Source organism: Pygocentrus nattereri, chromosome 19, assembly GCF_015220715.1.
Source record: "Pygocentrus nattereri isolate fPygNat1 chromosome 19, fPygNat1.pri, whole genome shotgun sequence".
NCBI classification, from domain to species: domain Eukaryota; kingdom Metazoa; phylum Chordata; class Actinopteri; order Characiformes; family Serrasalmidae; genus Pygocentrus; species Pygocentrus nattereri.
The window spans coordinates 24098610-24119401 of NC_051229.1; the positions used below are offsets into that span (position 1 = coordinate 24098610).

Here is a 20792-nt window from a genome sequence, read left to right on the forward strand (position 1 = left end):
GATTTCTCGGAAAGCCCCAACTTTATCCGAAGTCCCTCTGCGTCAGTCTTCCTGCAGTTTGGGCGGATCCCATCCGCCCCCCCGGGTGAAACGGAGCCAGCTCGCTTTGTGCACCGTTTTAGTCCAGCTGCTGGTACTTTCGACATTAGAGAGCAAGTGATATCATAGGGTAAGTAGCTGCCTTATTAGTTCTCTATTAGATTTTGTTGAGACGGAGTTAATAACAGACTGCATGCGTTACATCAATTAACACCTTTTCACTCTTAAACGCTTTCTCTAGTTCATCTAACCTAACAGAAATACAATTAACGTGGCTGTAAGTATTGCAGTAGACTAACATTCTTAGTGCATGTATTTAGCTAAAACAGGGTAAAGCACACCAAATCACTTGCAGTAAAAAGCGAAGCTTTTAATTTAAAAGAAAGTTCATTTAAAAGAAAGTTCCACCGATTTTTTTCACAAATTCGGTGTAAATCAATGGTTGAGACGTGAACAAAGTAATTCACAGTGGCTTGATCTAAAAATCGTAGAGAAACTTATGGACTCAAATTTCATTACAATTGTGGTGTTAAGAACCAGGGGTCACAATGTGTACAATGTGAATATATTCTGGGAAGGCTTTCCACAAGGTTTAGGAGTGTGTTTATTGGAATTTTTGACCATTTTTACTGAAACGCATTTGTGAGGTCAGACACTGATATTGGACAATAGAGCCCGGCTCTACCAAAGGTATTCCAAAGGTAGAGCAAAGGTATTCTGTCGGGTTGAGGTTAGGACTCTGTGCAGGCCAGTCAAGTTCTTCCACACCAAACTCGCTCATCCATTCTGGAACTAAGAGGCCTGAGCCCATCTGCTGAAAAACAACCCCACACCATAATCCACCCTCCACCAAAACTTTACACAGTGCAAAGCGTGGAATGCAGTGATGTAAAGCACCGCCACTGGCCTCTAGAGCAGTGAAGACGTGTTGACTGTGGACTATTTAGTAGTGAGGAAATTTCACAACTGGACTTGTTCCACAGGTGCCATTCTATCTGCATGCCTAGGTGCTTTGTTTTATACACGTGTGGCCATTTTTTGCCTCTTTTTGCATTTATTTCCTCTAAAAGCTCCCTGACAGAAAGTTATTGTATGAAAATGGTAATGAATATGCTGCCTGATGACAAGACACTGTTTTACAATAGTTTTGAGATACACTACATTGTCAAAATATTCACTCACCAATGCACATGACTGAATTCAGGTGTTCCAATCACTTCCATGGCCAAAGGTGTATAAACCAAGCACGTAGGCATGCAGACTGCTTCTACAAACATTTGTGAAAGAATGAGTTGCTCTCAAGAGCTCAGTGAATTCCAACGTGTTACGGTGATAAGATGCCACGTGTGCAACAAGTCCAGTCGTGGAATTTCCTCTCTACTAAACATTCCACAGTCGACTGTCAGTTGAATTATAACAAAGTGGAAGTGATTGGGAATGACAGCAACTCAGCTACGAAGTGGTTGGCCATGTAAAATGACAGAGCGGGGGAGACATGCTGAGGTGCAGAGTGTGCAGAGGTCATCAATTGCCTGCAGAGTCATTCACTACAGACCTTCAAACTTCATGTGGCCTTCAGATTAGCTCAATATCAGTGCATAGAAAACTTCATGGAATGAGTTTCCATAGCCAAGCAGCTGAATCTGAATCCTTGGTCTTACATCACCAAGCACAATGCAAAGCATCAAATGCAGTGGTGTAAAGCGCTGCCACTGCACTCTAGAGCAATGGAGATGTGTTCTCTGGAGTGAAGAATCATGCTTCTCCATCTGGCAATCTGATGGACAAGTCTGGGTTTGGCGGTTGCCAGTAGAATGGTACTTGTCTGACTGCACTGTGCCAAGTGTAAAGTTTGGAGGAGGAGGGATTATGGTGTGGGGTTGTTTTTCAGGAGTTGGGCTCGGTCCCTTAGTTCCAGTGAAAGGAACTCTTAATGCTTCAGCAGACCAAGAGGTTTTGGACAATTTCATGCTCCCAACTTTGTAGGAACACTTTGTGGATGGGCTCTTCTTGTTTCAACATCTTGTTTCAACTTGTTTCAACATTTCAACAGGTCCATAAAGACATGGATGAGCGAGTTTGGTGTGGAAGAACTTGACTGTGTTATAAAAACAGCGTTTTACTCTATGCTTATGATAATGTAACAATGTATGTACACGTACACAGTGGTACATTGAGACATAGGGTACTGGTGTACAAAAACAGAATATATATTCTGTCTTAGCATGATACAACAGGATTTGTCAGCTAAGAATAACTGAAACTGGGTGCAGTTCCCTGCCTAAGGGTGGGATGAACATCTCTGAGGGTATAAAAACAGGGCACGACCAAGAATGCAATGAGCATTTACATCCAGACTATGTCCCGTATGTAGTTTTGCTCCCTTGCTGCAAAAATAAAAACTAGACAACCAGTGATCCCAGGCTGATTATTTAAGAAGAATTTTCCTCACAACTGGTCTGCACAGAGTCCCGACCTCATCCTAATAGAATACCTTTGGAGTGGAGACTATGAGCCAGGCCTTCTTGTCCAACATCAGTGTCTTACTGTTCTTGCTGTTCTGGAAGACAGGAATGGTCAAAAATTCCAATAAATACACCTAAACCTTGTGGAAAGCCTTCCTAGAGGTGAAGCTGTTATAGCTGCAAAGGCTGGGCCAACATCATATTAAACCCTATGGATTAAGAATGGGATGTCACTCAAGTTCATATGCGTGTGAAGGCAGACGAGCAAATACTTTTGGAAATATACTGTATATGTCAGATAGCCACAGTGTGATGACAGACTTGCTATAAAGTTAATTTAAATATTGTTTTGTGAAATTGCATAATTTTGTACATCAGTGTTTTAAAAACAAATATTAAAAATTTATAAAACGACATTTAAACAAATTGAAATGTGTAGTATTTGCCAGATGGAAGTTAGGATTTATTACAGGTGGAATATTACATAAGTCCTAAACAGGACTACACTATTTTTTTTAATACTAAAAAACAGAACGTATCTTGTCAAAACATTAAAGGTTGTTGGACTTTTCCTAAGAAAGGTGCATGGATTACTAGAAGTGAAGTATTGCATAAAATTCATATAGCATGCGTTGTATTTTCATGCTCCAGAGCAGAACAAGAAAGCATAATGTGCAGACAGCCCATGCCCGAGCCCATTTGTCTGGTGGAAAATATAAATGGGTCACTGCATGTGAATGATGGTGCCATTAATTACCTTTATGGGATTGACCAGCCAGTGGTGGTGGTGTCTGTGGTGGGGCTCTACCGCACAGGGAAGTCTTACCTCATGAACCGCCTGGCAGGAAAACAAACTGGTAAGAACAACAAAAGAAATTCATTCGCTAACTTTATTTTTAAAGGCTGTATTTAAGCTATTTCACTCTGATTTGGTTAACTACTGCTTTGTATAGCTCCTACAGTGAAGGACAGGACAGGCAATAAGGTCACACAGCTTTTGAGATTTTATACAAAAATATAGATGGGATTCTCTGAAAAATTTAAATAAAAAAAAATGCAATGATGTGCAAATGATTTAAGCCCTATATTTCACTGAAAATGCTTCAAAGACAACATATCAAATGTTGAAACTGAGAAATTGTATTATTTTTTTTTTAATATATGCCCATTTTAAATTTGATGCAACAGGTCAATAACATGCTAGTTATTGGGTATAAATGAGCATCCAAGAGAGGCTCAGAAGTAAAGATGAGGAGGTGTTCACCACTCTAACCACAGTGAAATAGCTGGAATAGCTACTGAAGAATGATTAGTAGCTACAATTTAGATACTGTTCCATAAAAGTAGTCGCTACTTTCAAGCTACTTTTTGAAAAGTTTTGCACTACATTTAGCTACTTTCAAAGCGCTACTTTCAAATCAAACTCACACAACCAAAGGCATGATAGCCAACAAAAACAAAGTAAAGGCAGTCAATCATTCCAGGTTTTTCCCTAACAAAAATCAACAAAAATAACCAGATACAAAACAAACAATTTTGTGCAATGCATTGTTGAAATAAAATTGCTCCAAATGAAGCAACACTTCAGCCACAACTCATCAGTGACCCTGGCTGTGCTTGGGGTGACAATCAGGCCTAAATATTCTCTCCAGTGCTACAGAGCTGCTGCTCCACAGCAGAACTAGATTTTTAGGTAAAGTAACATAATCCTGCTTTGCTGTTTGCAGTTCTAACACAGTTTTCACAACAAATGGTCTTAAATGCTGGAGTTAATGTAAAACTGCTAATTCACTTGCCTTTAATGCTGAAGACTGACGCACAGACTGCTGGTCACACACAACGCAGATATCGAAACAGTAAAGAGAAAGATTAAAGAAAAACAGTGGTAATTTAGTGATGAATGGTCACAAAACTGTAGTCAGTTTTACATTCTCCAGCTCTTGTTTCAAATTGCACCATTCCACCTTAAATTCCGCAGCAGTATAATCTGGCCCTCAGGTACCATTTAAGGTGGAAAGGGGCACTCACTGAAGACTGTAGCGACACTGTAGCGAAAATGATTGCTATAGCTACACAAAAATTTGTTGGTGCTACAGCTATTAGCTACATTTTCACGAAATTGTAGCGGCTACAGCTATTAGCTACAAATACTTGTAGTTAGTTACAAAAAGTCTTGCATTACTTGGCTACTCCCCCATCCCTGCTCACCACTCTGTGAAAGACTGCACAATCAAACTCAAGAATAACATTTCTCAACATAAAATAGCAAAGAACTTCTGTTTTTCCTCATCTATAGTACATAATAACATTAAAAGATTGAGAGAATCTGGAGAAAACTATGCATGCAAGGGACAAAGGCCAAAAACCAGTATTTGCTGGCCGTGATCTTTGGACCTTCAGACTGCACTTCATTAAAACTAGACATGATTCTGTAGTGGAAATCACTGCATGGGCTCAGAAAATCTTCTGAAAAAACACTGTCTGTGAAAACTTTTCTATGCTGCATCCACAAATACTAATTAAAACATATAAACAAAGCATATAGGATCCAGGAATGCTGCCACCTTCTTCTGTTCATTTAAAATATACTGAGGGGAAGTGGAATCACAAATCCTGACACAGGACATCTAACAAAGCATTTAACAGCATGAACAGAGACGTACAGTACAATATGTGTTTTTGTAACACTGGTGCATGTAAATCTATTCAGACCCCAAAAATAAAATGATGAACATTCAGAATGAGCATAATAGGTCCCCTAATAATAGATCACAGACACTCACACTTTCTAAGCTGCTTTTCTTCCTGGGTTACAGAGGGTGTTGGAGCTTATCCCAGTGCTCACTGGGCAGAAGGCAGGGAACACTCTGGACAGGTTGCCAGTCCATCACAGGGCCTCCTTTTAACACAGTTTGTTAAAGTAATGATGAGTTGTTTTTAACAGATCTCAAGAAAAATGTGAATCAGCCTTCTAAACCTCTGTGAGATACTGATGGAGGAAGAGAAAACCAAAATCTGTAGCAAATAGGTAGTTTGTAGTGAAGTGCACACTGAATCTCGTTGTACTTGTACAATGACAATAAAGGTATCTGTAATTCATAAATGACCAAGTTTGTTTTTTTCCCCAAATAATGATTAGAATTCCTGTGGATCTTTTTAGGCTTCGCTCTAGGCAGCACCATTGAGTCGAAGACTAAAGGTATCTGGATGTGGTGTGTGCCACACCCTACTAAAGCAGAACACACACTGGTACTACTGGACACTGAGGGACTGGGGGATGTGGATAAGGTAAGGACACCAACTGTAGAGAGAAGAAATCCAAGCAATTTCAGCTCATTGTGAGGCAACCAAAACCACATTCACAGTTTTTAAAGTAAGGAAAGTAAGTAAAACTGAAACTGCATGGTTTACCTAACTGAGATGCACTACAATAAAAGGTGAGATAGGAGGACTTTCAACTAAACCAGAGGTTCTTAACCTTTTTTATTTTATTTATTTTGCTCTTTTATGTGAATCTAAGAGCACTTTTTGGTGTTTTTTGCCACCTGTAGCAATGGACCCATTCATTAGTGTAACATGGTTCTGTAATACAGCTCTAAGTACCCTTGCTACTAATGTAAGATGTTGAACTATTTTAGGGAGACTCTAAAAACGATGCCTGGATCTTCTGCTTGGCTGTTCTGCTAAGCAGCACTCTGGTCTACAACAGCCGTGGGACCATCGACAACACAGCACTGGAAAAGCTGCAGTATCCTTCTTCTTAAAAACACATTCATACAGTCTCTGCAAAAAGTGTTCTATGCAGTTCTGTGACTTTTTGGCTCTATTTGGAAGGATTTTGAAGTGTTCTTAAAAGAACTAAATACAGCATGTTCTCCATATGTCAGTCATAATAATGCAAGAATATAATAACTCAAATGGTTCTTTGAGATATCAGTGTTGTATGACCATTTCTAAAGAACCCTTAAAACCTCTTGTCTTAAAAAAATTGTCGCACAGAAGTTTTCCTATCACTTGTTTGCAAAAACAAACACACATTCTCAGCACAAACACACACAAGAACAGTTCTCATGCAGTTGAATCCTTAGCTTGCGGCAGCTATGTCACTGAGCTCGCAGAGCACATTAAGATCAAATCACCTTCCCCAGCAGGAGATGAAGATGAGGATGAGCAGAACGACTCTAAGTTTGTGCAGTATTTCCCAAATTTCATCTGGACGGTGCGAGATTTTGTTCTAGAGCTAGTGATCGAGAAAAAGGGTCAAATCACTGAGGACGAGTACCTGGATTTTGCCCTTAAATTGAAGAAAGGTAATAATAATGTTGCTTATTGAGATTCACATGAAAGCAGTCTGGCTTTTTTTTCATAAAGTAATGTTGTGAGATGATCACTTTTTTGTTGTCCTGTCTGGCAAATTTAGTTGCATTTCGGGTGACTGACCCTTTACTGCTCTACCCTTAAAAGGAGCAAATCAAAGTGCACCATTACAGATTTCAGCGACTTCTTAAATTACACTGATCTCTGTAACTACTCATAAATGTGTGAAATAGTGTTGCAGTTAGAACAATCAAGAACACTCTAAAGGGTTAAACTACATATTATCCTTGCATGAAATTGTATGAACAACAAAAATCCTGTACCCGTTACATGCATACACTTTGCCTTTTTTTTGTTTTTATTTTTTGTTTAAGTATGACACAAGTGCTTTTGATTTTTATTTATTAATTTACTTAGCTTAGTTTTTAATTCATTTTGAAATATGCATTGGGTTTTCTTTGTCTTTATTTTTGGTTAACCTGGAAACTTAACCAGTATGATAAAAGCCACGCCACACAGCCATGTTGATATTACTTGCATTTGGAACATGTGCAAAGAAAATTGCTTGACAGCTTGAAAAAGCTTACAGCTGTATGCAGAACTTTTGCATAACACAATTACAATTTTACTATTATGTTATATATTTCAAATTATAAAATAAATGGAATAAAAACTAATGTGTGCAATGTTAACTTTCAAACATTTTTAAAAATATATATTTGTCTTTCTTTTAGGCTGCAGTAAGACAATAAACAATTACAATCTTCCAAGGCAGTGTATTCGGAGCTATTTCCCTACAAGGAAGTGCTTTGTGTTCCCGTTGCCGGCCTCCCAAGACAACATGGCTCGCCTTGAGAGCCTGGACGAGCGTCATATCTGGCCAGACTTCCTGAAGGCCACACAGCGTTTCTGCGACTATGTCTTTAATGAGAGCAATGTGAAAACACTTAAAGGAGGACACAGAGTCACCGGGAGGAGTAAGAGCTTTAGCACAATTCACATCTGATTCTTTATTCATGCCCTTTTATTTATTCATCTAATTAGCTAAGTGACTACATCTGCATACCTACATAACAGTACTATAACTTTGTGTGTGTGTGTGTGTTTGTGTGTGTGTGTGTGTGTGTGTGTGTGTGTGTGTGTGTGTGTGTGTGTGTGTGTGTGTGTGTGTGTGTGTGTGTTTGTGTGTGTGCGTGTGTGGGTGTATTATCAGTGTTGGGTCATCTGGTGAAGTTGTACGTGGATACAATCTGTAGTGGCAAAGTGCCGTGTCTGGAGAATGCTGTGGTCACCATGGCACAGATAGAGAACCAGGCCGCTGTACAGGAAGGGCTTAAAGTGTACCAAAGTGGAATGGAACAGGTTAGATACACATGCACTCACATTTTTACATAAAGAATAAGAATTAACAAAAACATAAGTGTAATAAATCTCATATTCTGTCTGAATGCTATCCATGGGGACAGACTAAAAATGTAATATTCAGGAAAAAAGCAACACTTTGCAAAATATATCACAGGAACTAAGTCCAATTAAATAAATAAATAAATAAACAAATAAATAAATGAATAGGATCATCTTCATTATAATTGAAAGGCTATACATTTTTAAAGAATCATTCAGCTGTGAAGAAAGCATCCAATTATCATAATGCAGCATAACAATGCATTCAAAATATAAGAAAGTCTATTTTTGGGCTATTTAAATCTACAAACTTTGGCTTCAAAAAATCTGTGACGGAATGTGTACTGGAATTAAAAACATATTTAGAAAAACAGATTTATGAATCTACTTTGACTTGTATTTAAAAAAGGTACACAGACAAGAAATGTAAAGTGTAAAAAATGTAAATAAAAAACTGGTGATGCAATCATGTTTGGATTTAAAAGCTACATCTAGGAAAGTTCTAGGCCCTTATAGGCAAGAATGGGTCAAGGCTTGCTACTTTTGTCAAAGATGCATTAGCAAAAAATCCAACACAATCACGTTTCTTAGTTGGCGATTGCAAGGATTTTAGGTATTTCACCCTCTAAAGAGCACATCATGAAAAAAGTTGAGAGAATCCAGTTAAATCACAGTGTGTCAATGCCAAAAACACAACTGAATGCCCATGACCTTCAACCTCTGACAGTACTACATTAAAAAAACTGAATATTTCTGTGATAAATATCACTACATGCACAGTGGAAATGTGTATGGTGGTCAATGTTTCAGATTGCTTGTGAAAATAATGGACATTGTGTTCTCTGGGCCAAAGAAGAAAAGGACCAGCCCGATTGTTACCAGGATGAAATTCAAAAGCCTCTGTGTATCATGGTATAGGGGGGGTATTAGTGGGTAACCTTGCACATCTGTGAAGGAAACAGTGAAGCTAAATAGTTTTTAGAGCTACATATGCTGCCTTTTATGATGACAACTTTTTCAGAGATGTCCATGCTTATTTCAACTTGACACCATCAAGCCACATACTGCATATATTACAACAATATAGTGCTTTCAAAACTGCATCGGTTTGTGTCTTCAGTCCCCAAACAATCACTATGTGCTATTAAAAGGATAGGTGATGTAACACAGTGGAAAACGTGCTCTGGTCTCAATCTTTTTGGAACATGTTGCAGGCATCAAATTTGGAATGAGCGTATATATAGTTACAATAATAATAGGAATAATAATAATGTTATACTGTTCAACAGAATTTACTGATCACTGTTTCCATTAGACAAAATCTAGCTGCAGGCTTGCTAATGTTAGCAAAATCACAAGTTTCGTTTAGAGCAGCACAAAAAATACAATGTTGGCTTGCTGGCAGACTGTGAGAATTTCTGATGTATCCATTTTTACCACTTTCAATAGCTAACATTAGGGTGTTATGATTTATAATAGTAATTATTTTAGCCAATTCACTAATCTACACCTGCAGAATGTCAAAGAGTATGTTTTCTTCAGCAATTAAATTCCTTTGCAGGTGAAGAGTTTGTTTCCAGTCAGTACTGATAAGATTTCTGCTGAACACCAGAGGTGCAGCAATGTGGCAACCACTGAATTCATGAAGCGCTCTTTTAAAGATGAAACAAAAGAGTACCTTAAATCACTGTCGGTGAGTTACACGTTCACATGCACATACATACACATATATATTGATTGTTATTGGTTCAGAGTCCAAAACACATTTCAAACTTTCACCTGAGTTGGACATTTTTTTCTTTTTCTTTGAGTGACTATACCTTAATTCAGTTTATTTTGTTAAAATATATGATTGAACCAATACAATGATAGCATTTACAAGACATTCGAATAGTGACTGTTTTGGTTTACTTAATTGCAGAAAATATGTGTCAGTAGTGACCATTCTTAATATTACACACAGATTATTAGACTTTAGGACACATTTACTTCAAAACAATGGGATCTATCTGCTCACCCTGAGGGACAAGGATACAATATCACTTCCTACTCAGGGTGTGGCTAAAATAAGGCTTTGCTTATGGACTAAAACTCCTCCAGTACAGTTCCTAACACTCTTTATACTGTTTTTTCCTTTAATTTGTCACGTTTCTGTATATATAGAGAGTGGTCATGTTAGTGGACATTTTTGAATGTGTATGTCTTTTCATGTATTTTCAGGAGGAAGTAGACAAATATTATTTTGAACTTCTTGATCAGAACATGACTATGTCAGAGATGAAGTGCTCAAAGCTGCTGTCTGATCTGTATAAGGATATGAGTGAACACCTGCAGCAGGGAGAATACGCAAAACCTGGAGGATATGAACTCTACTGTATACACAGAGACAACATAATCACCCAGTACCACAGACAGCCCGACAAAGGAGTCAAGGTAAAAAAAAATCAGCTATGAAAAACTGTTTACTCGTCCTCCACAGTTCTAACAACAGAATTTGTCTGTGTAGGCTGAGGATGTGTTAGAGATGTTTCTGAGTGAAAGAAGTGTGGAAGCAAACTGCATTCTCCAGGCTGACAAAAGACTATCTGAAAATGAGAAAAAGATTCAAGGTAAGATGCTACAATATTATTTTTTATTTATTAATATATTGCTAGGCCCAATAATAGCAATATGTAAGTATTACAGTTATTATTATTATTATTGTTGTTGTTGTTGTTGTTGTTGTTTTCTTTTCCATAAATTAAATCTTTTTTGGATTGGTACATCCTGTACATCCATGAATGGTCACTTTTTCCTGCAGTTTGAGAGCAATCACATGTGAAGAGCAAAGTTGTTGATGATTGATTTACACTAAGATATGTAACTAATATAAAATAATTAGTTAATTACTAAAGCTTGGGACACAGACATATATGTAAAACAGAAATCAAATTTGACTGTCTAAATGAAGCTGTAGTGCAAGGAAAAGTCTTTAGAGTTAAGTTAAAAAGAGGAACGCTGATCTTTATAATTTCCGTTTATTTTTGGTGAGGTCATACGATATTCACCTTATCAAACCATGACTAGCTAGGCACTCAACTCCAGTCATAAATGTGAAAAACATTAGGAAGAAAACACCTTGATAAAAATGATAATGTTAACTTTTGTAGTAAGTACTAATCTAACTTCTCTTTCAGAAGATGCCCAAATTAACTTCTTGGAATGCCATGTAGTAACTCCAAATGTGTTCACTCTAGAACTGTCATTTTTCACATTTCCTGTTCCACCTTTCTGGTACCTTAGTAATTGCTGCACCATTTAAGGTTGATAAATGATAAATTTGAAAAAGGCAGTTCTAGATTAAATATAGCCACTTGGAACTTCTAAAGGCATTTGCTGTTTTACTTGAGACAGACATATTAGCATACAGTTTACCTTGTAGCAGTTTCACAGTGACTCTTTTAGTAGTGAGCTCTGGTATAGAGCTGCCACAACTGTTTTCCACTTCTAACAAGCCATTTATTAAGCTGCTGCCTGTATTCACAGTCAGTGATGTTTTCAGGGTGTCTAGGATGACCTTTTTCTCACACAATTGACCCAAGCCATTGTAAATTTGTACATTGTAAAATGTGATTGGTTGATTGCTCTGTCACTGTGTAATTATGTTGATAGTTAATCTAATGACAATCTAATCTGCCGGGACTTCAGTTCAGCTCTAGACATTGTAACCAATAGGAGTGCTCACTTAGCTATTTTAATCTAGAAAACATGGAGAAAAACAATTCCTAGTTGGACAGTTTTTTGCTCTGCATCTGAAACAATGAAACAAGAGTGGTACTGTAAAACCTGAAGAGTTTAAATGCAAACATAATTCTATTGAATAAAAATTACAGACATGCATTTGCTTAGTTCTAAGTCATTAGGTCTTCTCTGAAGGCCCTTGAGTGCCTTAAGGGTTTCCCACTGCGTCACAGTAAAGGCACCAAATATATTTACACTTGCCTTATAAGTCTTCTTTGCTTAAAAGATCAATTTTGACTTTACTGATTCAATGTGTATGTAGGGCACTGTAGGTTCACATAGAATATTTCTTATTTTACATCCTCAATCCCTCTGTCTCTTACTCTACATCTAAAAACACTGGACAGAAGAGAGAGAAAAAGCAGCTCTGATAGAACAGCAGAAAAAGGCAGCAGAGGAGAAACAGATGGAGATGGCACGATTGATGGAGGTGGAGAAGAAGAGTCAACAGGAGCGGCTGCTGCAGATGGAGAGGAAGTTTGAGGAGGAGAAGCATTTGCAACAAGAGGAGCTGAACAAAGCTGTGAATAGCAAACTGGCCGAACAGAAAGATCTCCTGGAGAAAGGTTTCAAGGAGAAGGCTGAGGTTATGGACCAAGAGATACAGCAGCTTAAAAAAGAGAAAGAAGAAAATTCTTTTTTTAAGGAGGTTGTAATGCCCCTTGTGGACGTCGGCAAAGAATTGTTTTCCTCCATCCTCCAGTATAACCTTGTGAGGACAAAACTGAAAGGCTTGCAAAATAATTCTCAACTAAAAGTAAAATTTATTCGAGCATCCGGGAGAAATGAGAATGAGAACAAGAAGAGAAATATAGCCGCAAGCGGCGATGAGCGGGTTCAAGCACACACAAGCAGTACAAGCCCTTCAGCAGTTTAGCCCATCAGGCCTAAAAAGGCCTCAAGCTGTTTGTTCGCAGGCAGAGTGAATAGAACTGAAGGGAGCTCAGATCATGAAAAGGCCTTCATTTGCCATAAACAGCAAGCAGACGTCTTTACCCACATTATAAGTTTCCATTCATATGTACTGAGCTACACTGGTTTGTAGAACATAGATCTCAGAACTACATGACTAATGGCAACATTTCTCACACAGTACCACTTGCACAGTGGACTGGTTCAGTATTTAACCCATTGAATTGATGTAGGCAATAGTGAGGCCTAATGCAGTCATAATGGGCCCTTTAGGTGTAGAGAAGCTCAGTGAAACTGGGTCAGAATCAGTCAAAAGGCCTCAATATGATGTCATTATTGATCAAGGACTAAAACCATAGACGTTTAGCAGGTTTTAGTCAGAATGACCTTTTGACCTTTGTATAATAGGCCTTTGTATAGTGAAATCTTTGAACAAATAAGGCAAAATACCAGACAAGCCGTACAATTTTTGACATGACATGCAATTAGAAAGTTGTTCAGGTGAGTGAACTGAGTCATATGGCACCAATTGTTTGTTGATCAACATTGTAATAACATTGTAGTACCAATTTAATTGTTTTTGAAGTGTATTTTGAAATGGAAACTTTGTCTGCTTGTAAAAAGTTATTTCAGGGCCTCTTGGTTCAACCTAATGAACATTATTTGCCTTCATTATTTTGTGCTTATGATCATTTTAACAGACATCAGCGTCAGACTAATTAATAGCATTCTATTACAAGATTGGTTTACCAAGAGTGACACTGGAGTATTTTCACCTAAAATGAGTTAATGAAGCAAGAGTCTTGTTGCAAAAATGGTAACAGGACAGAGTCATAATTAATCTTACTAGTTAATAGTACTAATTAATAGTACTTTTTCTTTCGATATTCATGTACATTTGAAGCCAAATACTTTTGCACTTTTACTTAAGTGGAGGTCCAAATGGAGGACTTCTACTTTAATATTTTAATATTGAAGTAATATTTTACCTTGGGTATCTCTACGCTAACTCAAGTACGTGATATACACATATGTACTTTGTCCACCCCTGGAAACAGAAGCTACAATTCTTCTGTTGATCTCTATGAATTCAAAGCGTTAGAAGAGGGAACATGCAAATCTCTGCAGAATTGTGGCCTTCCAGGGCTTGAGTCTGAATCCAGTGGTTAAAGGTAGACTGTCTGTCATGTAAAAAGTTCTATAAAACTGCAATGCTGTTTCAGCTGCATTTGAATTTCAAAGGATGCCAATCATACTTAGAATGTCAAATCAATTTCTCATTTCATACTTTAAGTATTAATCTTTTACTCCATTACTCTTTATCACTGAACAACCCAGTATAAACAAAAGATAAGAATATTAAGCATGATATGTACAGAAATATGCTGGAGGGAAAAAAAACATATGTCTGGATAATTAATAAGAATGTGTGTAGTATCTGTGTGCACATGCACATGTGTAAGCAGGGACAATGTCTTAGTATCATTTTGAGAATTAAGTACTAATTGTTCAGTAGCTTTATGCAAATGAAACATGCTATTTATTCGGTAGCTTTACACTCATGAAACATGTTTCGCACTGATGAGCAGTGACATTTGACTGTAAGTCAAAACTGCTTTTTGCTCTTGCCTACCAGATGGCAACCTGGTAAACAAACAAAGTGACTACAGACCGCTGTGATTTTGTGAGTCTTTTTCTGACACATTAGACATCTGTATACACACACTTATACACACACAGACGTGTTGAAGTGCAACAATAGGGTAGAGTTCATTTCTTGTGATTATGAGTGTACAGAATTATACAATAAAATGAAAGACAATTACATTTTTTGTCCTGTATCCATCTATGTGTGTTCAGAAACTTGGGGTTGGATTAGGTTGGGAGATGTTTTCAGTATGTGGTCACTTTTGATTGGTCAGAATGGGCAAGCTCTTTTTTTAAACAATATCAGTTGGGTCATGGAAGGGCAGGAAGGAACTCCAAGTTTGTCAGGGGTTAGTCAACAGAGAGTGGAATGAGCCCTTAGAGAAGAGGATTCTGTGGAGAGACTGGACCTCTGGTGCTATCCCCCCCCCCCCTCTCTCTCTCCCCCTCTCTCTCTATCTCAGGTACTATTCAATGTGATATTTGTCTTATTTATGTTTTTTGTTTAGCCTCATCTTATTAATGCAATTGCAACACATAGCTAAGTTGGTTATGGACTATGTACCTATTCTTCTACCACTCTCCATTTATCTCTCTATGACTCAGTTTATTTATCTACAACTCCATCCATCAATCTATCTATCTATCTATCTATCTATCTATCTATCTATCTATCTATCTATCTATCTATCTATCTATCTATCTATCTATCTATCTATCTGTCTGTCTGTCTGTCTATCTATCTACAACTCCACCTACATATCTATCCACGTGTCTGTCTATAACTTGTCTATGCACTGCTTTGCAAGCACTGATATGTCATTCAGGAAATGCATGTCTAGTGTACTTTAAGCTGGAAACATTAACAGTGAAGACAAGACCTTTTTGCCTGTATCCAATGAAAAATAATATTAGTATCATTTCACTACTTCATAGCATTCTCTCTTTGATTAGTATCAAATGTGAAAATTAAGCGCACCTAGTGCACTAACATGTCCAGACACCAAAAACAACTCACGTATGCCTCAGTTAATCTCTGTAGTTCATCTGGCAAGTAAATATAGCGCACGATGTACGTGCCTCGCATTGGTTTGTCTTTAAAAGGTATTGAATTCGTACTAAAAGTAAAATAAAAAATAAACATGTGAATTGTGAAAAATATTTTGTATTAACCTGAGCAAATGTGAATTGCTTTAGCAACTGACATTAAGAAATGTACCTTATTGCATCCTGCCACCTTTGCATGGAGTGCTGGTGCACAGACAATGCCTTTGTCAAGGCCTATAGTATTGAAGCAGTGATTCTGTAAACTAGGTATTTGGATTTATGTAGCTAAATAGTAAGATTATTTCTGTAACCAATTTTTAAAAATTAACATTATGTAATGTACTATAAGGACATGTGTTGGAAAATGCATTATACTTTACATTTACATTTATAGCATTTAGCAGATGCTCTTATCCAGAGCGACTTACAAGAAGTGCTTTGTCAATCTAGAGAAAGTATCTTTGCTAGTTACCAATAGCTTAGAGAAAAAGACAGTCCTGAGCTCAGATACTGCTAGAAACAAAATGTCACTGCAGACACACACAGTTGAACACAGAACTCTGTGCCATTCAATGCAATACAATTACAATAAGATACAATACAATAAACTACAATACACAGTGCAGTACAATAAAATATGAGTGCATATATGTGTAATATATATGTATAATATAAGTGCAATATAAGCTTATAATTCAGTTCTCATTTAAGTGCTGTGTAAAGAGATGAGTCTTCAGTCTACATTTGAAGATAGCAAGAGACTCTGCTGTTCGGACACCTAGTGGGAGTTCATTCCACCACCTCGGTGCCAGTACAGAGAACATTCTCAACGCAAGAGGACTGGCAAGTCTTTTTGAACATCACTTTGAAGGGATATTACCACTTTGATCAACTTTATTTTTCCATAAAGATTTAATTGGCTAACACTGGTTAGCATTTCTGCTACTGAGTGCTGATTGGTTATGACATATAAAAAACACATCAAATGTGCATTCATATTAAAGGTGGCACCATGTGTCCATGACAGGTTCAGGCGGTTCAATATAGTTTAATATTATTACATACTACCCCATAAGCTGGTACAGGCTCTCAAAACATCCTAATTACTTTTAATAATGGCAATATTTTCTGTTAAGGACATGTAGACTATGACTATTCTGTTTGTAATTTTAAGATGACACTGTAGTCAGCTTTCTATTCACCGCCTCTGGTGTTATAGAACCTGCTTCACCATTTAAGATGGAACAGAAAAATCTAATAAAAACTGAGATTGTGACTTTGATGAGGCTGTGGCTGGGAGTCCAAGAGAGCATAACTGGTCTTGCTCTCCCTGGGTGGGTTGCGGCCTTTCTCTCCCCAATTACCCAGTGTATGCTAGTCAGCTAAGGCGTCTGTCTAATTTAATAGAATTGGCAGTTAGTGTTCTATCCCAGTGTGTGTTTAGCTGTCAAATGAAGTTACATTAGCAGCAGTTCAAAAGGTGGCTGGCTTCATAGGACTCACAAAGGAAGCTGTGCTTGCCTTCACCCTCCTAGCGCTGGTGGTATTGTGTGATTGGGGGAATATATATTCTATCTAGCGTTTATCCTACTTAGGGCTGTGTTCGAATGGGGACAGAAATAGCAGTTGTCCCGCTTGTAAATTGCGCTTGAATGGCTAGCAAAGTGGTATTTACAACTGGCACACTCTGGATTCTAGATGATACACGAGTTTATGAGATGTGATGCATAACACAAGCTTAAACCTTTAAGTGAAAAACACTTGTATTTCAACAGTGAATATATACCTAATCCACTTCTATTTCTATCCAGATCTATGTGCTTTTTAGCATGACAAAGAAAAAGCAGGATATATACTCTCCACATCTCTATGATTTCTTTTTCTATGATATCTATGAACGAGCACCCAAATGGAGTTCAGTCACCATCTGGTATATATAACCTTCCGATGAGCACCACAACATTAGTTCTCTTTAGAAGCTAAAAATCTCTGATCAAAAACATATTTATATATATATATATATATATATATATATATATATATATATATATATATATATATACACACACACACTCACCGGCCGCTTTATTAGGTACACCTGTTCAATTGCTTGTTAACATGAATAGCTAATCAGCTGATCACATGGCCGCAACTCAATGAATTTAGGCATGTAGTGGTGGTCAAGACAACTTGCTGAAGTCCAAACCGAGCATCAGAATGGGAAAGAAAGGTGTTTAAGTGACTTTGAACGTGGCATGGTTGTTGGTGCCAGAGGGGCTGGTCTGAGTATTTCAGAAACTGCTGATGTACTGGGATTTTCATGCACAACCATCTCTAGGGTTTACAGAGAATGGTCCGAAAAAGAGAAAATATCCAGTGAGCGGCAGTTGTGTGGGCGAAAATGCCTTGTTGATGTGAGAGGTCAGAGGAGAATGGGCAGACTTGTTCAAGATGATAGAAAGGCAACAGTAACTCAAATAACCACTTGTTACATCCACGGTATGCAGAATACTATCTCTGAATGAACAACATGTTGAACCTTGAAGAAAATTGGCTACAGCAGCAGAAGACCACACCGGGTGCCACTCCTGTCAGCTAAGAACAGGAAACTGAGACTACAATTCACACAGGCTCACCGAAATTGGGCAACAGAAGATTGGAAAAATGTTGTCTGGTCTGACAAGTCTCGATTTCAGCTGTGACATTCAGATGGTAGGGTCAGAATTTGGTGTAAATAACGTGAAAGCATGGATCCATCCTGCGTTGTATCAACTGACCTTCTCTGTACTTCTCTACCAACACACTCAACGCAAAAATTGCATCTGTGGTACTCTTTCTGGGCATGAAACCAAACTGCTGCTCACTGATCTGAACCTCTCGCCTTAGCCTTGCTTAAACAACTCTTTCCCATACCTTCATGGTGTGGCTTATCACCTACCTTCACCTTGAAACCATTTGTCACTCCAACTGCACACCTCACCACTGTCTCGCTATCCTCATACATGTCCTGCACCACGCTAACATACTTTTCAGCTACACCTGACTTCCTCATACAGTACCACAGTTCCTCTCTTGGCACCCTATCATATGCCTTCTCTAGATCCACAAAGACACAATATAGCTCCTTCTGACCTTCTCTGTACTTCTCTACCAACACTCTCAACGCAAAAATTGCATCTGTGGTACTCTTTCTGGGCATGAAACCAAACTGCTGCTCACTGATCCGAACCTATCGCCTTAGCCTTGCTTCAACAACTCTTTCCCATACCTTCATGGTGTGGCTCATCAACTTTATACCTCTGTAGTTACTGCAGCTCTGTACATCACCCTTGTTCTTAAAAATGGGGACCAGTACACTGCTTCTCCACTCATCAGGCATCCTCTCACTCGCCAGGATTTTGTTAAACAACCTGGTTAAAAAGTCCACTGCCTTCTCTCCTAAACATCTCCATACCTCCACAGGTATGTCATCTGGACCAACTGCCTTTCCATCCTTCATCCTTTTTAAAGCTGCCCTCACTTCCACCTTACTAATTCTCTGCACTTCCTGATCCAATATCTCTCTCTCGTTGTCCTCCTCTCTCTCTCGTTTTCCTCATTCATTAGTTCTTCAAAGTACTCCTTCCATCTACTCAACACTCTCTGTTCACTCACTAGTACATTTCCCTCTCTATCCTTTATCAGCCTAACCTGCTGTACATCCTTTCCAGCTCTATCTCTCTGTTTAGCCAAACGATACAAGTCCTTTACTCCTTCTTTACTGTCCAGCCTTTCATACAGCTCATCATAGGCCTGAGCCTTTGCCTTTGCCACCATTCTTTTTGTTATGCGGCTAGCCTCACAGTACTCCTGCCTACTTCCTTCATCTCTCTGGTTATCCCACTTTTTCTTAGCTGCCTTCTTCTTCTGAATACTCTCCTGGTCCCTATGTTCAGAGTCCCTACTCTATCCTCCACACTCCTGCTTTTCCTTCTCTCTCGCTGCCTTCTAACCCGCCTTCCTCCTCTCCTCTTTGATGGTCTTTGACCTACAGTAGTCCAATTTCCACCGGCACCCTGCTGGTCAACAGCATCGGAGGCGGTCATTGTTAACCCGGGCCTCGACCGAGTAGGCTGAGGATGTGTTAGAGATGTTTCTGAGTGAAAGAAGTGTGGAAGCAAACTGCATTCTCCAGGCTGACAAAAGACTATCTGAAAATGGGAAAAAGATTCAAGGTAAGATGTTACGATGATATTGCTAGGCCCAATAATAGCAATATGTAAATATTACAGTTATTATTATTGTTTTCTTTTCCATAAATGAGATCTTTCTTGGACTGGTACATCCTATACATCCAAGAATGGTAACTTTTTCCTGCAGTTTGACTGAAACACAGCAATCACATATGAAGTGCAAAGTTGTTGATGATTGATTTACACTAAGATATGTAACTAATATAAAATAATTAGTTAATTACTAAAGCTCAGGACAGACATATATGTAAAACAGAAATCAAATTTGACTGTCTAAATGAAGCTGTAGTGCAAGGAAAAGTCTTTAGAATTAAGTTTAAAAAAGGAACGCTGATCTTTAGAATTTCTGTTTATTTTTGGTGAGGTCATACGATATCCACATGCAGTGGTAAAGCAGGCGCTAGGCTAGGCGCTGAACTCCAGTCATAAATGTGAAAACCATTAGGAAGAAAACACCTTGATAAAGATGATAATGTTAACTTTTGTAGTAAGTACTAATCTCACTTCTCTTTCAGAAAATGCCCAAATTAACTTCTTGGAATGTCATGTAGAAGCTCCAAATGTGTTCACTTCCTGTTTTACTTGAGACAGACATATTAGCATACAGTTTACCTTGTAGTAGTTTCGCAGTGACTCTTTTAGTAGTGAGCTCTGGTATAGAGCTGCCACAACTGTTTTCCACTTCTAACACGCCATTCATTAAGCTGCTGCCTGTATTCAGAGTCAGTGATGTTTTCAGGGTGTCTAGGGTGACCTTTTTCTCACACAATTGATCCAAGCCATTGTAAATCAAAATGTGATTGGTTGATTGCTCTGTCACTGTGTAATTATGTTGATAGTTAATCTAACAACAAGCTAATCTGCCGGGACTTCAGTTCAGTTCTAGACATTGTAACCAATAGGAGTGCTCACTTAGCTATTTTAATCTAGAAAACATGGAGAAAAACAA

At 38.2% G+C, this 20792-nt stretch overlaps 1 protein-coding gene across 2 annotated transcripts; it reads left to right on the forward strand.

Annotated features, from left to right (window-relative positions):
* The first annotated feature begins 31 nt into the window (after positions 1–31).
* Positions 32–14742, forward strand: gbp1 (guanylate binding protein 1). Of its 2 annotated transcripts, none has more exons than XM_037531096.1 (11): positions 32–169; positions 3156–3361; positions 5665–5792; positions 6143–6252; positions 6603–6814; positions 7556–7798; positions 8035–8183; positions 9787–9918; positions 10446–10658; positions 10732–10834; positions 12356–14742. In XM_037531096.1, exons 2-11 carry the CDS (start codon positions 3175–3177, stop codon positions 12880–12882), a joined length of 2004 nt encoding a protein of 667 aa, XP_037386993.1. In that variant the 5' UTR covers positions 32–169; positions 3156–3174; the 3' UTR covers positions 12883–14742. The 2 variants fall into 2 exon arrangements, with proteins under 2 accessions (XP_037386993.1, XP_017554742.1); XM_017699253.2 differs by having other exon boundaries at positions 33–169; positions 12353–14742.
* The last annotated feature ends 6050 nt before the right edge of the window (positions 14743–20792 follow it).

Bases quoted from the DNA above. Each gene is read 5' to 3' on its own strand.
- gbp1 (XM_017699253.2), top strand. From the start codon at position 3,175: ATGTGCAGACAGCCCATGCCCGAGCCCATTTGTCTGGTGGAAAATATA. The intron at 6,815-7,555 runs GTAATAATAATG...TCTTTCTTTTAG, and splicing joins TGCCCTTAAATTGAAGAAAG to GCTGCAGTAAGACAATAAAC. The intron at 8,184-9,786 runs GTTAGATACACA...ATTCCTTTGCAG, and splicing joins ACCAAAGTGGAATGGAACAG to GTGAAGAGTTTGTTTCCAGT.